This window comes from Lepisosteus platostomus, chromosome 14 (genome assembly GCF_059453375.1).
Source record: "Lepisosteus platostomus isolate fLepPlt1 chromosome 14, fLepPlt1.hap1, whole genome shotgun sequence".
Taxonomy (NCBI): domain Eukaryota; kingdom Metazoa; phylum Chordata; class Actinopteri; order Semionotiformes; family Lepisosteidae; genus Lepisosteus; species Lepisosteus platostomus.
In genome coordinates, this window is record NC_142624.1 from 25,070,163 (window position 1) to 25,097,769 (window position 27,607).

At 37.8% G+C, this 27,607-nt stretch overlaps 1 protein-coding gene and 1 long non-coding RNA gene across 4 annotated transcripts; one reads left to right on the plus strand and one right to left on the minus strand.

Moving 5' to 3' along the window:
• Positions 1 to 9,699: 9,699 nt before the first annotated feature.
• nfe2l2a (nfe2 like bZIP transcription factor 2a) lies at positions 9,700 to 25,600 on the plus strand. 3 transcript variants are annotated; one of them, XM_088605200.1, is made up of 5 exons: positions 9,700 to 9,921; positions 21,705 to 21,971; positions 22,360 to 22,455; positions 22,629 to 22,811; positions 23,902 to 25,600. In XM_088605200.1, the coding sequence occupies exons 1-5, from the start codon at positions 9,883 to 9,885 to the stop codon at positions 25,147 to 25,149; spliced, it is 1,833 nt and encodes a 610-aa protein (XP_088461326.1). In that variant the 5' UTR covers positions 9,700 to 9,882; the 3' UTR covers positions 25,150 to 25,600. The 3 variants fall into 3 exon arrangements, with proteins under 3 accessions (XP_088461326.1, XP_088461325.1, XP_088461327.1); XM_088605199.1 differs by having other exon boundaries at positions 9,702 to 9,921; positions 23,899 to 25,600; XM_088605201.1 differs by lacking the exon at positions 9,700 to 9,921 and adding an exon at positions 21,153 to 21,292 and having other exon boundaries at positions 23,899 to 25,600.
• Positions 16,128 to 21,188, minus strand: LOC148649057 (uncharacterized). Its single transcript, XR_015926282.1, has 3 exons — positions 21,048 to 21,188; positions 20,082 to 20,123; positions 16,128 to 16,278 (listed from the first exon to the last, which is right to left on the minus strand). It is a non-coding gene; the product is annotated as an uncharacterized LOC148649057 (long non-coding RNA).
• Positions 25,601 to 27,607: the final 2,007 nt, after the last annotated feature.

The following is a 27,607-nucleotide window of genomic DNA, read 5'->3' on the forward strand; positions in this document are numbered from 1 at the left end:
TGTGAGTCAAGACACAGCTTATTCCTCCTGGAAGCCATTCGTATCTTGCTTTGAGGTATTCAAGCTTCTTTCTTGACATGCCGGTCTCAGTCTCTGCTACTGTTTCTTCTTATCTCTGTCCTTCCCTTGATTTTTTGTTATTTAAATTCTATTTTTTTCATGCTTTTCTAATGGGAAATGAGGTTCTCCCCTGCACTGAATATATCCACATTTTGTTTACAAGTGTTTTGCATTCACTTTTGTATTCTTGTGAAAAGCTAAAATGAATAAATCGAAATAGATTGTTTAAAAAAAGCAACTAGCAAGCAAACTCAGTGGGTCAACTACATGCCTCTTGGTTGTTACATTTCGTGTCCTTATAGTTCAATGACTTCACATACAGTCCTGTCTTGTCTTGACAAAAGTATTAACTGTATAATATACTGTATTATAAAACGGTATTATAATTACCTAGTAACTAACAGATTAAATTTCAGAAGCAATATACTGGCATCACACTATTACCAAGTATAAGAAAGTACACTACCTTCTGTGCTCCAATACTACTGGTGCTACTGATTTGCATAGTTTTAAATAATTAAAAAACTACTCACCATATGTACCAATGTAAAATGTTTAAGGATTTAATCAAATGAGTAAACATATACAGTATAAGTAAAGGTAGTAAATTTCTGTAGTAGACATAAAACCTTTAAAATACTGATTATTTTAAGACTCTGAAAGAGGACAAACATCTACTTTCAAAAACAGCTATATTTTTAGAAGGTTGTAATGATCCAGAGATTAACCCGAGAGGTACATGGTGCAAAGCAGAACTATCTAGAATGTTACTACAACACCTTAGTGGGGAAACCTGTCCCATGGTGATAAGAATGAATGAAAATGAATGTGTGTAACATGCAAACTCCACACAGAAGGTGCCCTTGGATAGCTAGAACTACAACCAAGAGAAACATAGAGGAGTACTGGCCACCATGCCAACCGGGTACAATTGTTTGAGATCTCACTGACCTGCTGAAGAATGGGGTTGAATTTCCAATTCATTTATTCAGACAATAAAAAATTAACATCCGTAGCCTTCAAGTAAAAAATAATTGCATTAAAATTTTCTGAATCCTGTTTTGGAAACTAGACTATAATCGAAAGGAGTTTCAACCTTTTTCCATCCATCCATTTTCTAACTGCTTCATCCAATACAGGATCAGAGGGCAACAATGCTAACCATTGCACCACTGTGTCATTCAACCTTTTTCAGTAAACATAACATTTGAAACCCTCAACAAATTCTTCCCTTCTCTCTTACAGTACTACAACTGAAAAGATTAACTTCCTTCAAACTGTCTGGTCCTTTTCCTGCAATTCAGGCATGCTCTTCAGAAGTTTGTTTAAATTTATTGAAAAATTTGGTGACCAACACATGATTGTCATTAGTGCTCTAGCTGGGGCATTTTCCATCACCCAAGGGGAAGAGATTGTTCACGCTGGTCGAAAATGATATATATATATAATTGGTTTCTGGGAGTGACACAGTGATGTAGGGTTTAGCGCTGATTCATCACAGATCTTGAATCCCAGGTTCATGTTTGACTAGGGTACACTTTGTCTGAAATGTGTACTGTATGTTGTTCCTGGGTTCGTATGGTTTTCTTTGGGTTCTCTGGTTTCCTTCCACCTTCCAATGACATGCTGGCTAGGTTTGTTGGTGTCTGTAAATTGTCCCTTTATGCCTGTTTGTGTGTGCTCCACAGTGGGCTTGTGTCCCAAGAAGAACGTGCAGTAGTTTCATCCGGTGCCCTGTGCTTCCAGGATTGCATTGACCCTTGCAAGAAAACAACAGCTCTCAGACGATGGATGAGAGGGCGGGCATTAGAATAGATTTTCTTTAACAAAGCCTGATTAACTACATTTTTTCAGTGATATTATAATTAAGATGTTCTAGTCTATATAAAGCTGCAACCCCTACCAGGAAAAGTGGAGTGAAAATGGATGGATGGATGGTCTATATATAAATAAGATTATGGCAGCCATATAACTTAAAATCAGAAAGGTTTTATGTTAGGATTGACAAAGGGAGGAGCAAATTCATAAAGCTTATTGAAACCACTGAGTTGGTAATAAAATAAAGCTTTTGTTTCCAATTAGCTCTTGGCAAAACCATGAATATGTTTGCCGGGATAACTGTTATGTTGCAAGAGAGCTGTTGTTGTCTGCAGCTTTGGGCACTAAGCTGCCATCTGGAGTTTAGTGGTCTTAGCTCCCATAATGCACAGGGACTGGAAAATACAGCAACAAAGCAATTTTGCTCTGCAGTAAGATTTCCCATAGCCAGTACTCCTTTCAGGTCTGAAAGTCCGTGAAGAGATACTTCAAGTGCAGCCAGAAACATTTGCCCAAAGACATCTGACTAGAGAAGGACAAGCAGCAAGGAAGGGGCTTATATGCCACTTCTGTGACCTTGCCTATCTAGGATCTTATGAATGAATGGAAGGAAGACAAACCAAAGCTGCACATCAAATTGAGTAAAGTATAGCTTAGAACAGAGGAATCCCTCAAGAAAATGCCTGGAAATCCTTAAGGATAAGTTGGCTATGGAAGAATTACATCTGTAATGTGTCCCATATTCTTGAAGCTTGTTTCTAGTTAAGTAATTCTGTGTTTATTATAACGAAATGCAGAAACAATTAGAAAGCAGCGTTACATTTCTTGCTGTCGTTTGATGTGTTTTTTTTTTCTTGGTCAAAAAATGTTTTTCACTAAAAGGATACCAAAAATAAATTGCTTACTCCAAATCCATCTATACTCTGACTGCACTCTGTTTGGGTTAATTGCAATAATCTTCATCCTTAACTTTAGCTGTCCATAGGTTTCCACTCTGAGCCTTGTGGTAGGAGACAATGAAAACAGAGGCATGCTCATCATCTCTGACCAGCCACAAATAACAGGTTTTTTCCTCGCACATTGACGTAAAGAAAATTTTAGTGAACTTCAAAACAGTTATTATTTTATCTGCACAGGAGTCACTTCAGTCTCACTTTTCCACTACGTTGGTGTAACTTTAATTGTACAAAATGATATAATTCTGTGAAGTGTTTTTTGGGGGGAATCAGGGAATGGTGCTTTAGAAGCCAAGGATGAGACTTAACATTGAAACAAAACCTCCACCTGTCTGAGTCTGATTGTATTTTTACAGGGTTTAACACTCACAAGTTGACTGCAGCAGTTTTTTTAATAGAAAATAGATATATTCTAGCTGTTTTTCCAATGACTTTCAGTTCAACTTTTTTGACAGTCTTTAGTAACACAATTACCAACTTTATTCTGTAACTTTTAATAATAATCTCTTTTTAAAGTCATTTAAAAACGGAATTTACCATATCAGTGATTCAAAGGTACTCAAGGCTTCGAGTCAGATTATATCAACCTAAATTAAAATTTATGAAGTTGTGACTCGCCTGACATTTATTAACTACAATCCAAGTGTTTGACAATGTCTTTTATTTTATTTTTTTAGGTATTCTTTCTTCTCCAATGGAAACAGGCAGGAATTTGGTTTGTAGTTTCCAATCGTTCGAGCCACGTTCGATTGTCTATCAGAAGCAGATATATTTTCTGCCTTGACGAAAACCAGTTTTTTTTTCCAATTTCAACCGCTAGGGGTCATTATGAAACAAGCACTCGCGAAACAATTCAATGTAAGATAACAAAAGTATTTTTATCCACACAGGGAAAAAATGTGTCTCTGTGTACATAACGTAATAAGTTACGCCATAATATTTATAAAAGGAAGGAAAAGTGACTAATGCACTATTCAATATAATTAAATGAACCATCATGACAGTGAGTCTACATTAAGCCCTTAACCTCAAATGAAGCTAACAAAACGTGACAGTGATATAAAATGAGAAATTCTGATTGCATTCTGTTCTCTCAGGGACATGCCCAGCTCTGGAATAGTTCTGGAAGGATACCACTTGGAGGCAGAGCATATTTAAGAACATCCCAGACATGCTGGTATATGAACAGGAGAAATTCAAAGTACTTAATTATGAGAACATCATCAAGCACACAGGCTCACTGAGTCTAACCACTGACCCACATTGACCAACCATTGTTATTCCTGGACAATTTAGCAGATATAGCAGATATAGCGATCAATATAACTATCTATACTGATCTTCCAACCATTATCTGCTTCCTTGAATTTCACCCGCCTCCGTCATGTCAGCTCTTATCTGGGTCACAGAAATAGACTTCCTCTTCATGATGTGCTATGGTCTGACATAATGTGAGGTATTAGGTTTACTGACGTTTTTTTTATATGGCCTGCTTCCCTTAAGGTGACTTCTTCACACACATTTCATCAATGTTCGAAGGGATTTCTGAAGTCCTTACTGACTCATTTTCTATGCATTCCTACACAGATTACTAATATATAAGAACATAAGAAAATATTACAAATAAGCGGAGGCCGTTCTGTTCATTTAGTGAAAATGTGCATACTGTATATTATGAGTTATATAATTTCAGCCAGTACAGTAATGGACAGATACTACCGTTACATTGTTCAGGGGTCAATTATTAAAATTATGCAACCTAAATCTGAACGAAACTTTCTGCGAGGGTCAATTTTTTTTAAAAAAAATGTGTTTATTATTGGTAATTAATTTGATATTCTACACTAGAGTATATGTTACCGGGTGTTAATGGAGGGGGTATTTGAAATTGACACTGGAATTGGTCGCTGTCGCTTGAAGGCGTGCACGTATGAGTGACGTCAGCGCTACAGGAAATAGTGGGGAGTGGATGTCGTAAAGTTGAGTGTTGGGCGTGGCTACGCGTGATTTGAATGCAGACGTACAGTAAATGTTCAGAAAATGGATAGTTGATTGTGTAAGTATCGAAAATGGAGTCTGGTAATCCTTGAAAGAGGCGTATATTGCTGATATATGAGTGGATGGTGACATATTGGTTAGAGAAAATTGGTGGATGTTCATGAAATTAGTAATCCCGATCTCCATAAGGTTCCAGTTGTCCTTCATGAAAAAATGTATACTGGCGATAGGGTATTCAGTTCATCAAGACTCAATGCAAACCAAGCTACAGTATCTTAAATTTGGTATTACATTATTCAAATGCAAACATTTGACTGTCTGAAGAAAGCACCCCATTTTTTGTGTCTTTCATTTTCACAAGCAGTTGTTTTTATATGAAATTCATGTGTCATTGATTTTTACAATACCTGTATATAAACTCTTATTCATCTCGAAACAAAACAATTGTTTAATTCTTTGCATACAAACAGTTTAAGAATATAATAAAATACAGACTTGGCCAAAGAAATAGATGTCAGAAAAGCAGGAAATAGTGCTTTGAAAACCATCAGAATAAACAAAAAGACAAAACAATAATTGCTTACACTTACTGTATATAGCGCTTTTCTGGATACTCCACTCAAAGCACTTTACAGGACTTACAGGATGATGCAACAGCAGCCATAGTGCGCCAGAACGCTCACCACACATCAGCTATTAGCTATTAGTGGGGAGGAAGCCAGTAATGAAGCCAATTCATAGAAAGGGATTATAAGGAGGCCATGATTGGTAGGGAAATTTGCCAATGGGAATTTGACTAGGACACCAGGGTTACACCCCCTACACTGGGATTTTTAATGACCACAGAGAGTCAGGACATCTCATCCAAGGAATGGCACCTGTTTACAATAGAATGTCCCCATCACTATACTGGGGCATTAGGACCCACATAGACCGCAGGGTGAGCACCCCCTGCTAGTCCCACTAACACCTCTTCCAGCAGCAACCTTAGTTTTTCCCAGGAGGTCTCCCATCCACATACTGACCAGGCTCACACCTGCTTAGCTTCAGTAGGCTGCTAGTTGTGAGGCAGGGTGATATGGCCGCTGGCTGAACAAAAGAGCTACTTGACTAAGTCAAATCTTTGGAATCTGCACTGGGTGGAGATGAGAATGCTGGTACCCCTACACATTTTACAACAAAATCATGTGAATTCTGTTTAGACCAGATTTTTTGCAGAACTTCTGTGCATCTAAGAATACTGCCCATTCTCAAAACACTCTTTACAGAATTCTTAAACTTGCTAAAACTGTAAAATTGTTTTATATCAAAAGGAGTCAGACTTACTCTTGACTCATGATTAAGAGATATTAGTTGTCTACCTTTCATACAAATAATGGAAACTAGTGTTGGGAAACACACAACAAAGTCCTTTTAACAACACTTTAACTTACAGTATGTAGGCCATGTTAATTCATGATTAATTATGTGTGCCACTGCACTAAATTTAATATTACAGCCTTATAAATACTTTTCAATCTTGGGAAGCCTTATCAAAATGTTTGGAATATTTACACACATTTATAATCACTATTCTCATTACTATCATTTTAAGCTTCTTCAAAAAAACACTAGAATGTTTATTAATCTCCCTCTTGATAGCCCGGGCAGAGTATTCTCAGTGACATCATTGCTGTACAAATGTCATTCTAATTTCTCCCTAATGACAGACTCCAGTACTCTATATGACTTTACAAGATATATACTTCAAGCTGACAGGCCTCAGATAATAGAGCTTGAAGACATCTATGGATGGAGCACCCTTGCAGTGGCTGGCTGTTCACTGGAGGAGATCATCCAGGATGACCTTTGTCACTGTTGTATCTTTATTCAAACACCGGTTATGCATTAGGTCCTGAATTTTGTCCTCTTTAAGTTATTCACTGTTTCATGAGCCTGAAGGGCAATATCATTCTTAGCTTAGGGACTATCTAAAGCTACCAGTTTTATTACAATGATGATTGTAGTGAGTAGACAATGGCATCAAGCAGGCAGTCAAAGGCCCAGAAGGAAAGAGAGAGGATTTTCCTTCCACTCTGAGAAAGAATGAAGTCTTTGTGTCACTTAGCAGGCTGAAGCTTGCAGCAGTCTGTGCAAAGCGGGCTGTGGCCGCTGCACAAAGGGAATTTCTGCCTCCATCTTCTTGGTCCAGGAGATGTTCACCGAGCAGATAAAAAGACATCGACAACCTTCAAACATGATGCCATAGAACACCTCCCGGAGAATATGAATGGTCAGTGCTGAGCAGTAAAAGAATGTTTAGGAGTCTCCCTGCCTGGAAATGACGGCGAGAGATATCGTGTTTCTCAACAGCAACAGGTCCTGGACAGCAGATGGTCCAGTACTCATGGCCCCACCAAGTGAGAAGCTGAGACAGAGCAAGAGCACCTCCTCCTACCCATAGCATGACTGCAGCCGGCCTACTTCAGCACTTCAGCAGAGAACTGGCTGGGTGGGTCTGATGGAACTGTGCAGTGGGACGAGTCAGTGATATGACAGGTGGTGGCTCAAAGAGGTAGAGTCACAGAGAGATGATGTTAGGGGGGGCCAGCCTTACAGGGGTTATGCTGATCATAAGATTGATCATTCAAGCTGTTTTGCAACACCCCTATACACTAACAGCTCTAGGGCCTGGTATTGCAGTTTCTTCATAGGCCACTTGGGGAAAGCTAGAGATTTCCGTTCTTGACAAATAAGAAAGGCAGCACCAGTCTGCACCCAGGGGGCAGAGAAAAGTATGACAGGAACTGCTGCAAAGTTTTGGAATCTGGCTCTTGCTGGAAGGCAACTCTCATGTGATCTTTCACCTTATGACACCAAGGTGACCTTCTTCACATTATCATCTCTAAGCACCTGCTATGCACAAGGTTCTTTCTCTCATTATTCAGTGCATATTACACTATCAGAATTTGTCAGTATAAATATTTCCAGAAAACCCTCTGAAACTACTCATATCATGGAAATATGTTAAAATTGAATATCTGTACAATCCAGCATGGCGGCCTTACCACCATTTAATTCTGCAATTTCGAACTGTTCCTGAAAAAAGCCTACCCGACTTGGGAGGTTTCAGGTTAAAAAAAAAAACAATGCAAATCCTGTCCAGAAGTATGATATTTTGTATAACCCAATGTAACTCCCCGAACGCCATTCTCGTCTGCAATTTCAAACTGATAATGATCTAAAACGGGCTATGTGATTAATTCCGAAAACGTGCTAAAACTAACGTAACACTGTTTACAGCCTATCTTAGAAACTGTACAAAGCAACATGTATTTTAAATAATAGAAAATGTTCTGTTCAAGAGAAACATAATTACAATAGAAATCTATGTTGTTTTCTTGATACACCTAAAAATATTGTAACACGACAGGGTTCAGGTGGGCACCCTCGTCTGCTGCCCGACGGTGCGGGGCCGACCTGTGTAGGCAGCAGGCAAGGGCGCCCGCCTGAACCCCGAAGCGTTACAATATATATTCCGAAGCACCTTCTCCATCGTGTGTGACTTCTGACCTCTCGACTTGATGTTTAATAGTCTAAGGAGTCTAAGAAAAGCCGGTAGACATGCACTGCCTTTGAAAGATTAAAATGCCCCGCTAGCCATCTGATGTAGCACAGTTACTTCCAACGTGTTCTCCAGTCTTTGGAGGAAATGCACTCTTAAAAGTCAGTGAAGACACAAATAATTCCAAGATTATTGTCTTTACAATTTGCATCAATTCCGAACCTTACACGCTTCCTATTTTAATAACTACAATGTTTGCTTGTAAAGTGTTAAAACTGCTCGCAATTCTGGTCTTTATATTGTTATTAGAACAGCATTCTCATACCTTTCTGCAGCTGCTCCAGTTTTTAACAACTGACAACAAGTTGTTAGTGATTACTAATATATTTGAAGAGCTTTGAAGTAGATACCATCCATGTCTGATGATTTTACTTTTTTTTGGCTAACACCTGAGTTTCTTTTATTCAAATCTGCATTTTGCTTAAAAACCTCTGGTTTTTATGAATGGGTATATTGGTGACATCTTCATCGTTAAAGGCATACGTACTATTCATTCCCGGCATATTACTATTACTGCCTACCATGTATTTAAATGAACGTTATGTCCTGTTCAACTTTTAATTTCGTTTTGATAAAATATAAATGTTTGTTAATAGTAACAGATTAAATGTTTTTCATCTGATAATTCCAAGTAACCGTTTCATTAATGTCTTAACAGCGTCTAGAATTTATCATGAACATGTTCTAAGAAATTAATTCAAACTTCTGTGTGACCGAGGATTTAAGTACCGGGCTGCAGCAGAATAAAAGCCATATTCCTCGGTGTTAGTATGGACATCACATGCTCCAGCACGTGACTCCCCATTAATTATTTTGGTAGCCTGATGTAAACTGTATAATCCAAAATACATCTAATTAGACATAATAACGATCTGGATACAGTGGCTATTTCAAAATTTTGAAACAATATCACCGAAACGGGACTACATTACAGGAAAAAAAAAGAATAACCTACAGCATGTTATCTAATTGTTTACATAAGTACAATACTGTCGCAAATTCAAGACAACTTCTTTCTCACAACCTCAGGTCTCGCATACTCTGACGGCTAATTTAAGACATATCTATGTTTGCGAGAGAACTGAGTTTTGTGAGAGGGTAAAACAAAAATGTAAAGAGCAAAACGTGCCTCGCACAACTCTTAATATTTATAGCCCTTGTGAAGCGAAAGGCGAAGTTGAAGGATTAGGGGGGACGATCCCTCCGCAGTTAGTCTGGACGTCCTTGACTGGCTGCTGCCGCAGCTTGTGGGCTGGGCTTTCGGGATCTGCTGGGGTTTCCGTGTGCTTTCGTATGACATCGGCATTTTCTAACACAGAAGATATACATGCCTTACGATCTAGTGTGTTTGATAGTTGTCATTTCATATAGTGGCGAGGGGACACACTGACACTTAGGATATTGGGTGTGTTGTAAGGGAGGAAAGGATTACAACTCGCTACCGTGATGGAGATCGAGCTGCCAAAATTGCATCAGAGTCAACAGGTAAGTTGCTACATTACGTTGCTGTTATCATCATCATCATGGTCCGTCAAAATAGCCCTGCCTGGAAATCTTATATAAACTACAGCACAGGCTTACCGGGAAGTAACTGTTTTAATATCTATCATTCATTCTTCTTCAGTTCATTGGTTGAGAACTTAATGTAATACAAGAAATCTCTTAAGCTGTATTTGATGAAGCGTACATGTATATATTTTATGTTTTTCAAACATATAACTAAACAACGCAATTATCTTATAAGGTCATATGAATTGTTTACTATTTGGCTAATACGCAAGTGACGCAACAGGAAATTTACGGAATTCCATAGTTATGGAATAATATGTTGTTCTAGAACTGTACTCTGTAATAAGAGTTTGCACTGAATTGTTGGCGTTCAGAAGAGCTCTGTATCAGATTCTGCGCCACTCACGCTTTCATAGAAAATTCTGCGAAGTCATTGAAGTCCGTCCACTGGGTCCAAAGCCCTCGCTTCTTGTGTGAGGAATTATGACAGTTTTTCAAAGAAATCACAGACGCGTGGAAACAAATCATCTTTGTATAAGCCTAAACGCCATAAAGTTTAGACAAAACTTCACTCATCACTTTCTCTCCCACTACAGTCAGGTTTGTCGGAAGTCAAGTTCCCCCTTGACACCATCTAGTCCCCCCATAGCGTGTGATCGCTCTAAAAGATGGTATCACAGGCTAGGCTTTGCTCTGTGCAGCTGATTGCACAATCGCAAGCAGCCCTTACCAGGAATTTATTGTTTGCTTTACCATGATGTATTCTGCACCATAAAGAGCTTAATCTTATCTCAGCAAATAATAACTGGCCCGCCTATGAGAAGATTTGTTGACGGCTATGGTTAACATTGGCAGAATGTCTGAGCCCAGCCGGTTTAATTGTGAAATCCCCCTTTAGAGAACGGAAGCGTTGAAACGGGCGTGACAGCAAGGGGATAATGTTCCTTTTTAAAAGAGCTCAACTTGACACTCGCGTTGGAGTGAAAAGTTGCCCGCGCAGGAACCCAATGGAGAAGAAGTAGCTCAAGAATAACAGGTTTCTTAGTCTGGTGTCATTTGAGTTTGCCTTCAGACAACCTTTATTCACACTAGGTTTATCTGTGCCAATGAACCTTGCCTCAGTGGTTGCCATGGTACGTCTGCATGTGCACAGTTGACTGGTTTAAAGCCTGTTCTTGACTTGGTGTTGGTGTGGGGCTGACCACACCAGTTTTCCTTAACACCTTACGTAGCCTCTCTCTGTAGAGTTCATGCTCCCCTTGGGCTCTTCATTTTGCTTTTCCACAAGCCAGAAGTTCAGGGAAGGTTACATACTCCGCGTGCAGCCTCTTACGCTGGGATTTCATTGGTTACGTCTAAAAAATATTTAGTAGTTTGTCCATAATCTTTACGCCAAATCAGTAATGTGAATTTGAGTGGCTACACTTCAGTGGTGGATAGATTGGATCTCCTCCTTTATATTAAATCCTGTGGAATTTCTGGTGTTGCAAACAGGTGGCGTAACTCTTAATAAACTTTGCTAAGTGGAATGCTTGATTAATTTCTGGTTTACTTTGGGAACACAGAATGCAAAGAGGCCTAAAGTTTTGAAATCAAACTGTATTGCAAAATTTTATTAATGCAGTTTTTGTGAATTATTATATGTTAATGTAGTAAATATACTGTATTTCTATAATACTGTAACACATACGGCTGACATTAGAGGTTGTGCGAGCTGGCTTACCAGCGTGGTGACGTCACCGCCCTTCCCTGTGAATAGCAGGGACCGCAGCCGTTGGGCTGATGGGAGATTTCCCTTTAGCTCAGCTGGCTGGGTCCCTGTTGAGTGACGACGGAGGCCCGGGTTCGAGTCCCCAGCGGTGGGAGGGTGACTCTAGGAGGCAGCGGCGAGGGCGCATACCCACGTGAACCCCAGAGCGCTACAATACGATGCTTGAAAGCATAAACTGTACATTCACGTGTGCCACAAAATCCATTTCAAGATATTTCACCCAAAATGTGGAATACTTGGCTTATTTCTGCATCTTGAGGTTTTTGCAGGACTTAAAGAATGAGAAGGGAGGTTCCACAATGTATAAAACTTCAAGCTGCTGCAGCATCTGTTCAGTTAATGAACCTGTAATTGTGCCTTCATTTTCAAGATGTCGGCCTTCATTCGGGCAGCAGTTGTTTGTCTTTGAGGATGCTGGCTGTCTGACATAATTCTCAACTACTGGGAAAACCACAATGCAAGCACTTCCATCGCGTCAACGTTTGGAGACAGGTGCTTTTGTAAGAGCTTTGGTGTGATGGTTATTGAGTACACTGCAAGCCCAATTTGTAAAAAAAAACAATTCCAGACAGTTTCAGGAGCATGCAGTGTTGTAACAAGCTGTAGTCTTGGAACACAACTGTGTAGCATGTACAGTAGTCTTATTATAGAATTAAAAACAAGAGTTTCTGCTCCTACAATATTTTGCTTAATAATTACTTTCTGTCATATAGTTCAATTAAGTAATTGAACTTAATTGAGTAATATAAAAAAGACATGCTTTAATGCTACTTCACATATACTGTAAGTCAGAGCCTTTTTGTATAATACAGGCCAAAGTTGAGTGACTGTACAAAGTTATTTGTTGCTTGTAAGTTATATACAGCTACTATGTGTGTCAGTTTGACAAAAGAGTTGTTGCTGTGGTATTTAAACTCCTTGAAAATTTAAACAGTCATACTCATTACCATAAGGGAATGGTTATGATGTACTGTATGTGCCATTGAAACGTTGACAGTTTTTGTGTTTATCTGTGATTTCTGTACAAAAGGTCAATAGATCAGGTGAGAAAAGAAGTAGTATATTTTTGTTGGGCCAGAAATAAATGTGATTTGTGTGAATGTAGTTTTAGCAAAGATATTCAGAGAATATCAGTAAGGATTTTATTTCCTATTTTAATTTACAGTGTTGTGAAAAACCCATTAATGTTCATTTACAAAGATTAAACATAAACATAGATAACCAGGCAGATTGTTTCTTTATCAGATAATTAAAGTTCATTCCCCAAACACTAAAAAATAAAAGAAACAAAATGCGGAAAGTTTACATTTAAGGAGTGCTCTTACATCATCTACAGTAGACTGAACACTGCTCTAATGACCTCTAGAGTGTGCGATGGGGGGACTTCAAGGAGGCTCCCTTAAAAAAATACAGTTGAGAGTACAGTATTCATTTTTAATATACATAAGCCTAACTATTAAACTTTTTAATTAATCAAAAATTAGAATCATGATTACATTGAAGTACATATAGATGACATTCCTTGAGTGTTGATATCTGTTAGCCTTTAGGTGAATTTTGAACAGAAATTACAGTACTGTTTTAAAATAAAATTTACCTCTGCATGTTCAGAGTAAAACTGACCATATGACCATACAGTTCTGAGTGCGTTAATTTGTGGATAAATGTCACTTTTGATAACACATGAATTTCAGTTTTTTTAGAACATTATCTTCACAGTCTAAACATTGCAGTCTCGTAGAGCTCAGCTGAAAGTATTGCTATTATGATTATGTTTTCTTTAGAACTCAAATCATGTTCATATCTTGTATTCTTAGAAAATCTTAAAAGCTTTAAATTTTATGAGACAAAAGTATTAAGTAACAAATATTAAATATGGATTTTCGCCAAGATTATTGGATACTATTAGATGTACAAATATTTAATTTAATAAATTTCCACTAAAACATCCAATATTTGCTTTCCAAATCGCATTGTAGTGTACCAGTTATAAAACTTGTCCGTGTGGATTTTATTACTACTACTTATGCAATTTTTTTTTCTTTTAACTTTTCCGCATACACCCCAAAGTATATGTAATGCCAAAAATCTTTTTTATAATGAAAGTCTTTTATAACATCTGAGATAACTGTGACAAAAAGAGCTCAGTGAAATGTTTCATCAACGTTTGGCACACGGCCTTTATCAAGAATGATTTCACAAACATGGAAGACGTTTAAAAGGTGAATCAAATACAATTATTCAACCTCTTGAATGGTCAGTATCTATTCCAAAAATATGCTTAACACATTAGGCTCTTGTTGCATTACAGTTTTAATCAAATTGAAGCTAAAAACATTGAAGCATGACGCAGAGCCTGTCCTGGCAAGCTTTGTGCTCAGGGTAGGATACACCCTGAATGGAACGGGACGCTTGTACATTGCAAGGCACACACAGACACAAACAGACGCACACCTGGGCCAGTTTTCCCAGAAGCCTGTTAACCTACCAGTATGTGTTTGGACTGTGGGAGGAATCCAGAGCACCCGGAGGAAACCCACATGAATACAGGGAGAACATACAGATTCCACCCAGACAGTGCCTCAGGAATTAATCCCAAGGCCCCAGCACTGTGAGGTAGCAATGCTAGTCACTACACCACCTTGCCGCCTGAGACTAGTATGCATTCAGACATTTTCAGTCATCTTTCCATTCATAGAGGATTGCAGTGAGACAGAACATAACTTGTTAACCTAGACGACAGCATGTCTTACGGATACCTGACTATATTTCGTAGAATAACAAAGAGCAGTTTATACGAGTATCATGTGGGATGCTGGTATACACAGAGCAAAAACGGTTGAACCCAAAATGTCCATTTCCATTATGTTCTGCACTTAATTACAAACATTAATGGCATCGGTTATCTTGCTGAACATCAGAAGAAAGGGTATGCCCACTTGCTCTAAGATCAACAAAATCAGCAAAAAATAGAAAGAGGCTCTTAGATCAAAGATCTTACTCCAGATACAGTGGGACTGCCTGATGGATTTTGGAAAGATTTCTGAATTAAATTAATGAAGTTTTGTACAGACATTCAAAGGGAAGGTTAGATTATAATTTTGCCTACTTGGCCTACTGCTCTCCTACATACATATCATATGTATCTTGCTTCCTGAGCCTCCTTTGAACATCTGTCTTGCTCCAACCACCCTATCTATACCCTTACAGCAGCTCCGTAGCTCCTTCCTCATGAAAGTGAGGGAGATTTTGATTAGGCTCATCCTTATGGTTAGGCTGCCATTCCCTCAGCTGAGCAAGCTACACCAAACAACCTCTAATAGATTTAGTCTCTATATTGCATTTATTAGGATCTGGTTGCTGAGTAGCTGTTCTTGGATGTTTTGTATTAGAAATTCAAAGTTTGTGACTCAGAGCAGTTTTAAACCTTTCAATGTTCTTTTCCAAACTGGGGTTAAAGCCTATTTTCTTCATAAAAGTGTCTGTAGATCTTATTTTTATATATAACTGTATCCACAACACTGATTGGACCCATTTTATCAGCCTAACTATTCATATGTTCACAATAATGAATCCAAAGTAGAACAACCAGGTATATTTCTGGATTTAGAGGAATGTCACACTCTAACAGACTAAAATAACTGAATCTAGGAAGATAGAAGACTATGACGGGATCTGATTCTAGTATTCAAAAGCATTCTTCAGAGTCAACAGTGAAACATTAACCAGATGACACAATTGGAAACTACAAGGAAGTGCATTTAATATTGAGAACAATAGGAACCTTTTCAAAAAATGTAGGTGTCTGGAACAAGCTATGCAGCCTTGTTGAAGCTGATACCTTTGCTTCTTTCACGATGGATGAGGGCCTTGGTTCAATGAACTGCTAGAGACCAGACAACTTAAATGGACTGAATGGGTGGCTCTGTAACCTTTATATTTTAATGCTGTGTTAATTTTTAAATCGTTAATGAACTTCAGAATTTAAGATACTTGTGAGGAGACATGGCAGCCTTTACCGATTGTAATGATTGCTGTCCCCTTGTCTGTTCCCCATCCTCACAGATGTTTTGCATTTTTTTTACCTTCTAGCCTGCCTACAGAATCTGTTATTCCTCATGCTTGTGAACACTCACAGTCTTGACTCACATCTGTCCACCATCAGTGATCACATAGTTACTGAGAGTGCTGTTTGGAGACAAACTGGCTGCCTCAAAAACATCTTGGGCACAGCTGGATAGTTAATATTTGGGCAACATCTTCTGCATTGCTTTGATACAAATATTTTATTTATTTCGGATAACAGTGGGGTATACTTTTTTTCGGAAGGTTCACAGGAGCGACTGTGGTGCAGCAAGAACAGTGCTCTTGTGTAATCAAAGCCATCCTTTAACAATCCTCTAGACAAGCTTGAAAAGTTTTTTTATTGATTATGGTGACATTCGTGCAGTGGGAAACTCACCCAAGCAGCAAATATGAACCAAAATTCTCATTTTACTCTCCTAGATTTGGTCTTTCATAACTGTTTCCACTGTACAAGCAAGCTTCACGGCACCACAGTTCTGTTGGAGAAATTACAGAAATATATTGTACTCAGTATGCATAGTATTCTGCACAGCAGGGCAGTGAACTGCATCTACTGTAGTCTTTTTCTGTCATGGTGTTTTTAGAGACTGTAGTGCACCAATAAAGGGTTAAAATAACCTGATAAGTTTCAGTTGCATCACGGCACTCCAGGCACATTGTGTACCAGAGTACACACCCATTTGTGAAAAACAAATTGAATGTGGGAGTCATAAGAAAATATGTCAGAAATCCTGTTTAGCCAGAGAACCTTTTTTTCCTTCCTGAACTTTGATGCCTTTATTCTGTTTTATCCTTTTTATTAAATAACTTCTACTTAGAATGTTGTATTGTGCAGCATATTGGCTTTCCTGAGGCCTCTTTCCAGAGATACTTTGTTGTAATCACCATGGTGAGGCAATGAGCTGTGTCTAGTCTTTTGCTATTGTACTGTTTGTAGTGCATTAATGATCGATTATCTGACATGAGTGTTCATAAATACTTGTGTATTTAAAGAATTGTTAAAACTCTCATTTAAATTCTATCCAAATGATAAGTTATCTGGCATAAATGAAATTACATAAATAAGTTAAAAAGCATAACCTGTTTTCTCTCAGAAAGCTATATTGAGCTGTATGGTGAAAAATTGCTAGACGAAAGGATGCAAAGCATGTTTTGTGTCAACAGAGACCTGCCGGTTTTTAACTGTTGAGGTCATGTGCTTGAAAATGGGTGGCTGAGCCAGCTATAATAGTTGTACAAGAACTAGTAATTTATGCCAATTTGAAACAAGAAAATACTTGAAGGCCCAGCAGTGTATTATTACGGTGTCCATGATTCACAGTGATGTAATATTGTGTGTTTTTTGAGTTCCTATTTTATAAAGTGCTGCAAGAATGAAAAGCAAAATTTGAAATATATCTACTTATTTAAGAACTTGTGCTTTCACTTTAAAGCTCTTATCATAAGCCAGGAGCCTGTAGCAAGCGGACATGATAAGCCAAGAGTTTAACTTTGACCTTCATGCACATTACAAAGACAAGTTAAGAATATCTGATGTTGTGATAAAAGGCAGCACTGCAGCAATACTTCCATTGCACGTTTTAAAAGCAGTTTTGTAAAAAACGTTTGTCCCTTGATTTATTTATGTACGTTTACATCTGTCATAGTTCAAGAGTGAGGGCTGTGAAAGAAAAAAAGCAACAAAACTCTCCGCTTTTACAGAAGTCCAAAACAATCATCTACTGAAACTTGGTAATAATTTTCAGATTTCTATGGTTTATTAATTTCTATTTACTATGATAATATTTACCATATAATATCTTCAGTATTTAAGGTAAATACAATATTTAAGCAAGGATAGTTATTGAATGTAGTATTATATATTCTGCTAGGTATTATTTCAATATGATTTCAAATTTTCAATATGATATTGATATATAAAATATTTAAAGCTAATTTAAGTTAAGTTATTATTAGCAGTAGTAGTAGTGGTATTGGTGGTATTATGACTAATATTTTACTTTTTTTTTAAATGAAAATTTCCACTTAAAATATGATCTTTCATTATGGATATTGACAACAGATCAGACACACCAACATGTTGACGCCTCAGGCATGGTCGTTTTTGCATGACACCACTTGACTGTCGAACCTGAATTTAAGTGGTCTAGGTTTTAAACAAATATCTTGTTGTAACAATGGGGCTAACAGTCTGACTCTTGTTGCGAGTGATTTTTATGTCCATTTGTTTGAATAGGACCTTGTTTGGTGTTGCACATAAGAGACAATAATTAATCATTTACACAATATTACTGTATATTGTGCTTTTGATCCCACAGGATCTACTTTCCGTATCCCCATCTCCATTATCTTACTTCCAAAGCCCATTAATTCTCCACACTTGCTCCTCAGTGGAATGAACTCCCCACAGAAATCAGAACTGCTCCATTCCTGACTACCTTTAGCACCTGCTCATTGTCAGACAGCACCTGTGATTGCTCAGCTCTCAATTACAGTCTTGAGTCACTCCTGTAGGGTTTTGTGCTAATGCGCTTAACTTTGAAGATGGCAAAGTGATTTGCTTTTATTCAGTATAAACACAGATTGCTTCTTTTTGACTGCTTAGCATCCACATTTTCTGTGTGCTGTTTTAAAAATATCAATTCCTTAAATTTATTTAGCACATTTCATCCAAAGGATCTCAAAGTGCTCAACTTATAGGAGAGGACACAGCATCTACCGCTTAGTACAAGCATACACCTGAACGTTTCAAGGCCCCTTTCCTGTGCTTCACAGCAGTTCAGGAACAACATTAAGAGAGTGTTTGACCAGTTTGGTAAAAAGAGATCTTTATCAAGGCCAGAGTGGAATATAACCAGGATATAAGGGTTAACCCCTACTTTTTTTCTACTGAAATGTATGTGCTTTCTCAGCTCAGCTCCAGACAAAGACAGAACTGGTACATTAATTGAATTATTTGAATTAGTAATAAAGAAGTGGCAATATTTAGCGAGACCAATATCATTTTTGGACTGATTTAGTTTATAGAGCAAGTACTGTTTAAAATTGCCTTCGCCTATGTTTACTGCTATTGAAAACTCATAACTAATTAATTGTTCTAATAACTTTGTTTTCATAAAGTGCTGTCCCTTATAATTCAAAACAGTGCCTCTGTAATACAAAGAAGATGTTTGGTCTGTTAGTTTTGTGGGTTTCCATATAACATGGTAGCATATTTGGTGTTATTTAGTTTCAAACTGTCAAGCTAATGAATGAAAGCGTTTGGTTTGCCCATTACTATCGGTTTTTGGATTGGTTCTGTAAAATTTGGTTCTATATTTGGGTTTTTTAGCATTGTACAGATTTGCTACGGTATGCACTCACTGGCCAAAATATTTGGAACCCCCTATTATAATTACTTTCTAATTGATTTTTAATTTGTGATTGGATTAACTAGGATTATAACTTGATTTTAATACCCTTGAATAACCTTGACAGAACAATCTTTACATCCTAATTCTGTTGAATACTGATACAACTGGTTTATTTTAATTGAAATTCACAGTGAAGTATTTCCTGTTTCTCTTCCTGTAAATTCATTCAACAGTTGCAGATTATTCTAGTATCATGAAAATGACAGTTTAGCTTGATGGTGACAGTTGTCTTAAGTGCTGTTTCATTTCTAAAATTGTCAAAGCCCTTCAGTGCTGAAGTTCTGGGAAGCTGAACAGTTGTCTTTCTGCTATAGTCTGTTTCTCATCAAAAGAATGAATGTCTACTTCGTTTGTTTCCTCTTTAAAAAAAGGCTTTCTCCGAGACCATTTCCAGTCAAGTGATGCAAGACATTCAATTGAGGAAGTAAAAAATTATTGTTTTTCCCAGATGGGAAAAAAATCACATGTCTGGCAACTTTCTTGTGATTCAGTGTGTGGGTTTTTGTAACCTTTCAGGGCCCTTGTAACTTCTAAGAGCAACAAAGCTCTTAGCATGTTTGTTGAAAAGCCTATGGGGTTCATGATGGTCTGTCTACAGGCTTTTGGTAATCAAATGTGTCTGAATCTTTCTGTCATATGATATTTTAAATTTCTACAGTAAACCCCAAGCTGATTGATATAGGAAGTATTTTGCAGGTGTTATCACAAATCAGTTACCATTTTCATACTGTACTAATAACTGGAGATTTGTACCTAGAGTAATTCTACAATAAAGCTGGGTTAATGCCTTATGAGACATAGGCTATGCATTTATTTTAAATCCCCCCTTAAGTTAATTGGTAAGGCACAGACACAGTCTAACTTACCTGCATGATCTGCTTGGCAGTAGGGCTACTGGTCCTTGGTATCTTAAAAAATAGGTTTTTGAATGAAAGTTGCTATATGCATGCAGCAGTTATTTATTTAATCTCACAGGAGATTAACATATCTGAACTGCCGTTTAGAACAATTCAGATGTTTTTTCTCTTCTAAATTCTACAGCTAATACAGCTTTACAGCTAATATTTGACCTTTACATTTTGATATGATCTTTTGACACCCAGAATCAAAATTTGTTTAAAATGATCTGTTATCTTTGTATTTGCTTTCTAAAATAATGCCTTGCACAAATAATGAATGACCAACACAGAACAGTTTTATGCAGTATATTTCTAAAGCTGGGGTCTCTAATCCTAATTCTGGAAATGAAAGCTGGAGACCTCTGCTTGTTGTGCAAGTTACATATGTGTACATAATCATTTTATATGTCTTACATGTTTATGAATTTGCCACATTTTTCACTGACCTCTCTTTGTGAGATTTTTTACATGTTTATTTAAGCCTCTTTTTTCCTATATACAACATGATGAAACTTCAAATACAGAATATTACTGTAAAACATAGATGATTTTCTAAAAACCTCTTGTTTACCCGTAACTATTTGCTTATCATTGTCCCCCTCCTGACGTTAATCTGTTGCTGTTGTGAATCTGATGCCTAGAGCTCCTTTAAATTAAAATATTCGAATGGGGGTCAGTTTATAGAAAAATACTTAGCCTAGCATCCAAGTGGAAGCCGTTCTGATATTTAATGAATTCAGTTATAAGTTGTAGTTAATAATCATCTCAGAACAGAAGGCAAAAATTAAATAGTAACAATAGACAACAACAAACAGTAAAACAGGGAAATGGAAAGTCACAGATAGCTACAGTAAATAATTTTCTAATATGTACATTGCAGGTTATGCTTGCAAAAGCAGAGTTTGGTTGAACAGTGCTGGTTTGTGTTCCTACCTGAAAAGAACATTCCTTCCTGGGCTGTCTTATGGTTGGCCATGCCCCTGCTGTCGTGTGATTGGAGTGAAATTCGAGCCTTGCAAACGATTACCCTCCAGCTCTGGGTACCGCAGGGTTTCAGGCAGCAGCTTATTCATGGGAATGATTGGTCCCTTAAACCGACACATTTTGTTATTGCCTGCCTAAAGGATATGCACCACAATCCTGAAGGAGGAACAGGTTAATTACAAAATGCTGCTTTTGTAAGTATTCTAATCTTTTAAATGTACTTAAACCACAACTTTTCATGGTTATTGATACAAAAGGAAGTGGGTTTCAAATTTTTCCTGCGTTTCCTGGTAATCCTAAGCGGTATGTGGTTTTTTTGTTTCTTTTTTTTTAACGGCTAGACTTTTGTCTCATATAAATGTTTGGCTTCTGTGAGCTATGACTGGAGCTTCCGGCATAAGGAAAAAGGAGAAATGCATCTATTATTCATTGTGCTTCTCCATTACAGTCACCTCATAGTAACGTTGCAGGGTTGTGAAGTCAAAGCACGGCCAACCAGTAGGAAGAGGTATCGCTGTGTTTCTGTGGCGTAGCACGTTCATGCTGTACTCATGAACGTGCTACGTTCAACCACAGTTTTCTTTTCCAACCTGTTTTCTCTTGCAGGATATGGACCTGATTGACATCCTCTGGAGGCAGGACATCGACCTGGGCGCAGGCCGGGAAGTTTTCGATTACAGCCACCGACAGAAGGAGCACGAGCTCGAGAAACGGAGAAAGCTTGAAGAGGAGAAGCAAGAGCAGCTCTTGAAGGAGCAGGAGAAAGCCCTGCTCTCTCAGCTGCAACTGGATGAAGAGACAGGAGAGTTTGTTCCCCGGCCACCACAGAGCACTCAAACTGAAACTACAACAGCACCCACAGAGGCCCCACAGGTACGCAGCTGTCACTGCTGCCAGCGTAGAAAGACTCATCCCATTGCATACTGGAGTTAATTTGGATGGTAACTAGGTAACTGAATTACCCACTGTAATTAGGATAAAACAGGTGGCTGAGCAGTCCACATGGACTGTTTTAATGCCTTTGAAGCCTGGGTAAAAAGACCTTTGTATTAGCTGTATGAAAGCCGGACAAAGCCTTTTTTTATTGTTGTTCATATTATTAAGGGTAAAGAAAACCTTACCATGTAAACTAAAATTCAGTACCCTATCCTTTTTTTTCCCCGAATGTTCCAGAACAAAGTAAATGTGCATATTTAAATATATGGTGCAGTTCTTGTACAGAAAGAAGACCCCGTACTGACTTTTTCAATCTCATTTGCAGAATGTCCTTTTCTCAGAAGAAGAAGGAGAGTCGTTGTCATTTGACGAATGTATGCAGTTGCTTGCAGAGACATTCCCTTTGGTAGAAGACATTCAGGTAAAAGGAAACCTTTTATAATTAAGAGCATCTCTGCTTTTCACTCGGCACCATATAAAAACTCAGTTATGAGTACATTCTTTTTATTTCCGAAGGTGCGGTCAATTCCTTGCCTTTAGTGTGCCTTTTCTTGTATTTTTGTAGAGTAATACTGTGTACTCCTCCCGTTTCAGCCTTCAACACCGTCACTGGATTCTGCGGTTACACTAGGGGCAGGGAGCAGCCAGGTCTTAATGGCACCCCACCAGCCACAGCAAGTTCATCCTTCTCTACTCACCTCCTCACTGCCTGAACAGAAAACTGTTCAAGACTTGGAGCAGGCTTGGCAGGAGTTACTTTCCATCCCAGAGCTGCAGGTAACTACAATAGACAAATTCATACTCTGCAATAGGAAGAGATTGTAAAAGTAACAAACACCCAAAGAATTCTGCTGTGGAATAAGCCAGCTATTCAGAAGACAAGCACACCTTTGTTCTATAGATATTAAAAGGACATGCAGGCAGCAGATGCACATCGGTAATTCTTCTGCGATCAAATTACCACAGTTCAGGCTTTTAAAATATAAAGAAGGATACTTAAGATCCCTTGATGCAAAGCTGGGGTGTAAAGGGTCATATATCCTCTCAAAAGAATTTTCTTTTAAGTGCAGAACAAACATTGAGAGTTCTCTCTGAGGCAGTATCTCTAGAGAAGACTGTGAAGCATTAAACCTAAATAAAGAAATTCTCTTATTTGAGTAATTCTTAAAAATCGCCGATTACCACATTTTGATTAAATTGTATTTTTGTTGCCTTTTACACCATTTTGTTTGGCTTTATTGCATAAAAAATACAAAACCTAGCATTGTACTGTGGAAATTCCCAGTTTGATTGGGGTTCCTACTCTGGTAATCACCTGTATGTTCTCAAATGACACAAATTATAAAAGTATTTCATTTCCTTTTTTTTTATGTGGAGAGAGCCATCTCTATAATACTGAACCGGTGATCTCTGTAAACAAGTCACCTTGATTTTTTTAAATTTTATTTCTACTGTTAAAGCTGTTTTGTATATTGATATGGCATTTGGAAATACCTTTTCCAAATATAAATTTTGCAAAATTTCCTTTTTGACAAATATCATTTGTCTCCTAAAAATCACTTTAAATTGGAATGTTAAAGAAAAATGAATAGGACAAGCATAGGCAAGAAATGAATTTTGCAATTCTGTTTAAGGAATGGAAGATACTATTTAAGAAGCAATAAACTGTATTTAAAAAAAAATCTTAGGTGAAAAAAAAATTCTGTGCTGATCTGTTTTTAATGAGATGTTCACAAAATGTTTCCGGCGTATTCCCAACTAAATTCCGATCAGCAGTATTGCTTACTTCATAACACAATTATGTTAATTTGTTGATAGGGGCATAAAACAAGTGAACATACTCTTTTTCTTTCTTTTTATCTAGCAGTGCCTTAATATGCCACTCGAAGACATGACTGATTTGACAGGCTACACAACCACAAACAAGCCTCCAGAGCTACAGAATGCAAATTACAACTACTACATGTCCAACCCTGATGAAGTTGGAGCAAACACACCAGATACTCTGTGCCCTTCGGGATTTCTCAACACATTTGAAAACTGCTATACCAATCTTGTTCCCCCGGAGAACCTCAACCAGATGACACTGAATGTCTCAGATCTAGGCGCAGCCTTCAACACTGATAACTTCTGTGATGTGTTCTATCCTGACCTTCAACTCAACTCAAAAGCACATGGTAACATTCCGCCAGCAAGCACTGGAAACAGCCCACAGGCTGAAGTTCAGAGTGGGCCACCACCAAAACCAATGGACATCACTGAGTTTACACCGGGGGATGGTTTTGAGAACAGCAAGCCTCAGAAACTGACAGAATTTCATGATTCCGACTCTGGGCTGTCAATGGATTCAAGTCCTAATGCGGCCTCACCACAGAAGTCCTCTATTTATGGTGACACATCCTTTGGGTATAGTGATTCTGACCTTGAAGAGATGGACAGCGATTCTGGGAGTTCCCCATCCGAGCACACAGAGATGTTCCCGATGTCATATCACATGGACGGCTATCAAGTACCACCTTCTACTCCTCCACAGGCAGGTGAATCACTCAGCCTCACATCGAAATTACAGAAGAAGGAGCTGCCAGCAAGCCCTGGGCATAGCAAGCCTCCGTTTACCAAAGACAAGCAAAAAAGCCGCGCAGAATCTCGTCTCTCACGAGATGAGCAGCGAGCGAAGGCACTTCAGATCCCTTTCTCCGTTGACAAGATCATTAACCTTCCTGTGGATGACTTCAACGAAATGATGTCCAAGCAGCAGCTCACTGAAGCACAGCTGGCTCTGATCCGGGACATACGCAGACGGGGCAAAAACAAGGTGGCGGCACAGAACTGCCGCAAGCGCAAAATGGAAAACATCGTGGGACTGGAGTACAACCTCGACTCGCTGAAAGAGGAGAAAGAGCGGCTCCTGAAGGAGAAGGGGGAGCACGACAAGAACATCCGGCAGATGAAGCAGCAGCTGAACAGCCTCTACCTGGAGGTCTTCGGTATGCTTCGCGACGAGGATGGCAAGCCTTACTCGCCCAGCGAATATTCTCTGCAGCAGACATCTGATGGCAGCGTTTTCCTTGTTCCCCGTAGCAAAAAAACAGTTCTGAAGAAAGAAGTGAATTAGCGCTTCTCTGCATACATGGACATTATTTTTATACTGCAAAGTTGTGATATCTGTACCAATTATGCTCTAATAACACTATGCAAAAGAAAAAAAAGTCCTTTTTAGCCATTAAATTGCTTTCAGACAATGTAACAGCAAAATTAACATATAGTATATGCATACTGTATATTAGTATGCTGATGTCTTAATTTTCCAAATCTACTCTTTCTTTTGTACTGCTGTTTTTTTTCAAATGTTTCCGTTTCTTGGTATGGTTTGTAAATACATTTCTATCTCATTTGCTATTGAACTATGAAATTTATATCACATTTTAGTATGCTAATGATTTTGGTTTTGTTGCCAGTCATGGTATAACTTTAAAAGTCTTTTCTAAATGATTTCCAAATTAACTGTTCAACTGCAGTTTATTTCCTTTGTGCTTTATAAAAAAAAATAAACTATTTACTGTAAATGGCTGCGTTGCACTTTACAAGTGTTTATCTCTTTGTTTTGTGTTGTCACAGGGCTGTTTTGTTGTCTTATCGCTTGGCATCAATGAATCAACAAAGATCTCCGGTACAAAAAATATAGATCAGGGTTAGGACTCCTAATGTTGGTCCATGTGAATCTCTAAATTAACTAGTTTTCATGCCAGTTGAGCTCTAAGCCACCATTGCAGTCATTTTAACTGATCTGCTTGCTTGTTAAAACTGAACTATTTTTTGCACTTAGTCCTCGGTTTAAAAAAATATTTGTGGTATTTTGGTTACCAACGACTTCAGCATACAGAACGTAATATAGTCCTTCCAATATTTCACACAAGATTAATTTGTAAAAAACATCGGTGAAAATGATAGCGTATCAATCACTCCCACAATGAGCATTTCATTACTTCTGCAGACGTCCAACCAGTTACATGAATGAGGGCAGTTCAGAAACTCTAGTCAAGGGCCGATACCAATTTTATGTACCATTTGACCTTTTAAAATCTGCAAGAAAGTTTTAAAATACACCTCAAATGGCAAGTGAAATCCATTAGCCTGTGATTAAGAATTCAATGGATCAAGGAACTGGAAAACACATCCTGGATTAGAAACCATCTAACCGTCCATAAGGCAGAAGGTTGTGGTAAAACCCATGAACAATTATGATCCGAAGAAGGAGTATAGTGCGCACAAGGCTATAAACACACATTTTATGGAAATCTAGTGAACTCAGTAATGACTTGGGAACTTTATATCAACAAATATTCTAGTTTAGACGGAATGTACATGCCCGTTTGTTAGGCCATTTTGTGTGTCTGAAGGAAATGTTTGCAAATATAAATGCATTCATTTATTCAGACAAAATCCTGTTCAGCACATTTATATGATAAATGTAAGCACCACAGATGTTTGCAGAACTGAGGTAATAACAGCTGCTTTCATGCTGTTTGCCCTAAATAATCTAAAGAAACTAGAATATACAAATGCAAACTGGCAATTAATTATATATGAAATGTTAAATAATTTTTTTGTAAAGCCAGACAGATAAAAACAGGACATCGTTGAGATTACACAGAGTTGATGTTCTTGGCACTTGCATAGCAAAAATTCTCCAATGTCTTTATCACATGAACAGCAGCCTCATTTCTGTTGTACTCTTCCACATTCCCGTGGAATTAAGTAAAACAAATTGCTTGTTTCTTAAGTAAATGATTCTTCTTGCAACACCATCTTTTATGCCAGTTCACACGTGTGACGTACAATCTGTAAAAAAACCTTTAGCCTTAGAGGTATTGAAAATCCATAACCTGGTTGATAAAATACAGTTCACCTGAGGCATTTATCAAATATACCAGCAATTTAAATAGAAATTGAGTTCCAGGTAATCCCCTTTTTATGTAAGAGTACAACTGAGTAGTACAATTTTTATTGTAAATTCACCTAATATGGAAAATTCAGTTACTAAATATAATGTGATAAACATTATTTTAAAACATTCTTTTATACTTCATTCTTTACTCTGTGAAGGACTATTAACTACATACCTAAAGTAGATTATTGGCAGGTTTTCATCCAAAAGTGTGTTTAGACCGGGAATTGCTTAATTGTTAGGGAAAAGAGTACAGATATACAGATAAGGAAATGTTCAGTTTGGACAGACATACTTTGTAATTAGCACCACAGGAATTTATACTGGGACCACTGTTCTTCCCAATTCATAATAATCACCTAGATTTTGGTAGATTTGGTAAAATAGTCGAGTGTGAGGAGGATTAGCACACTGCAGAAAAAGAAAATGAAACTCAAAACATTTTAGATGAAATTCACAACAGATGCCATCTAATGCAAACAAGTGCAGAATGTTATGTGCATGCAGCAAAAACAAAACGGTAAATGACAAATGCTGATCTTAAAAATACTTCATATCATTTACACGTTCTAGACAATGTGCAAAATAAATAAAAATGACAAGTTAATATTTTAATTAATATTAG

Coding starts and splice junctions, on each gene's coding strand:
- nfe2l2a (XM_088605199.1), top strand. CDS start 9,883: ATGGAGATCGAGCTGCCAAAATTGCATCAGAGTCAACAG. Junction 9,922..21,704: donor AATTGCATCAGAGTCAACAG/GTAAGTTGCTAC, acceptor TTTCTCTTGCAG/GATATGGACCTGATTGACAT. Junction 22,812..23,898: donor TTTCCATCCCAGAGCTGCAG/GTAACTACAATA, acceptor CTTTTTATCTAG/CAGTGCCTTAATATGCCACT.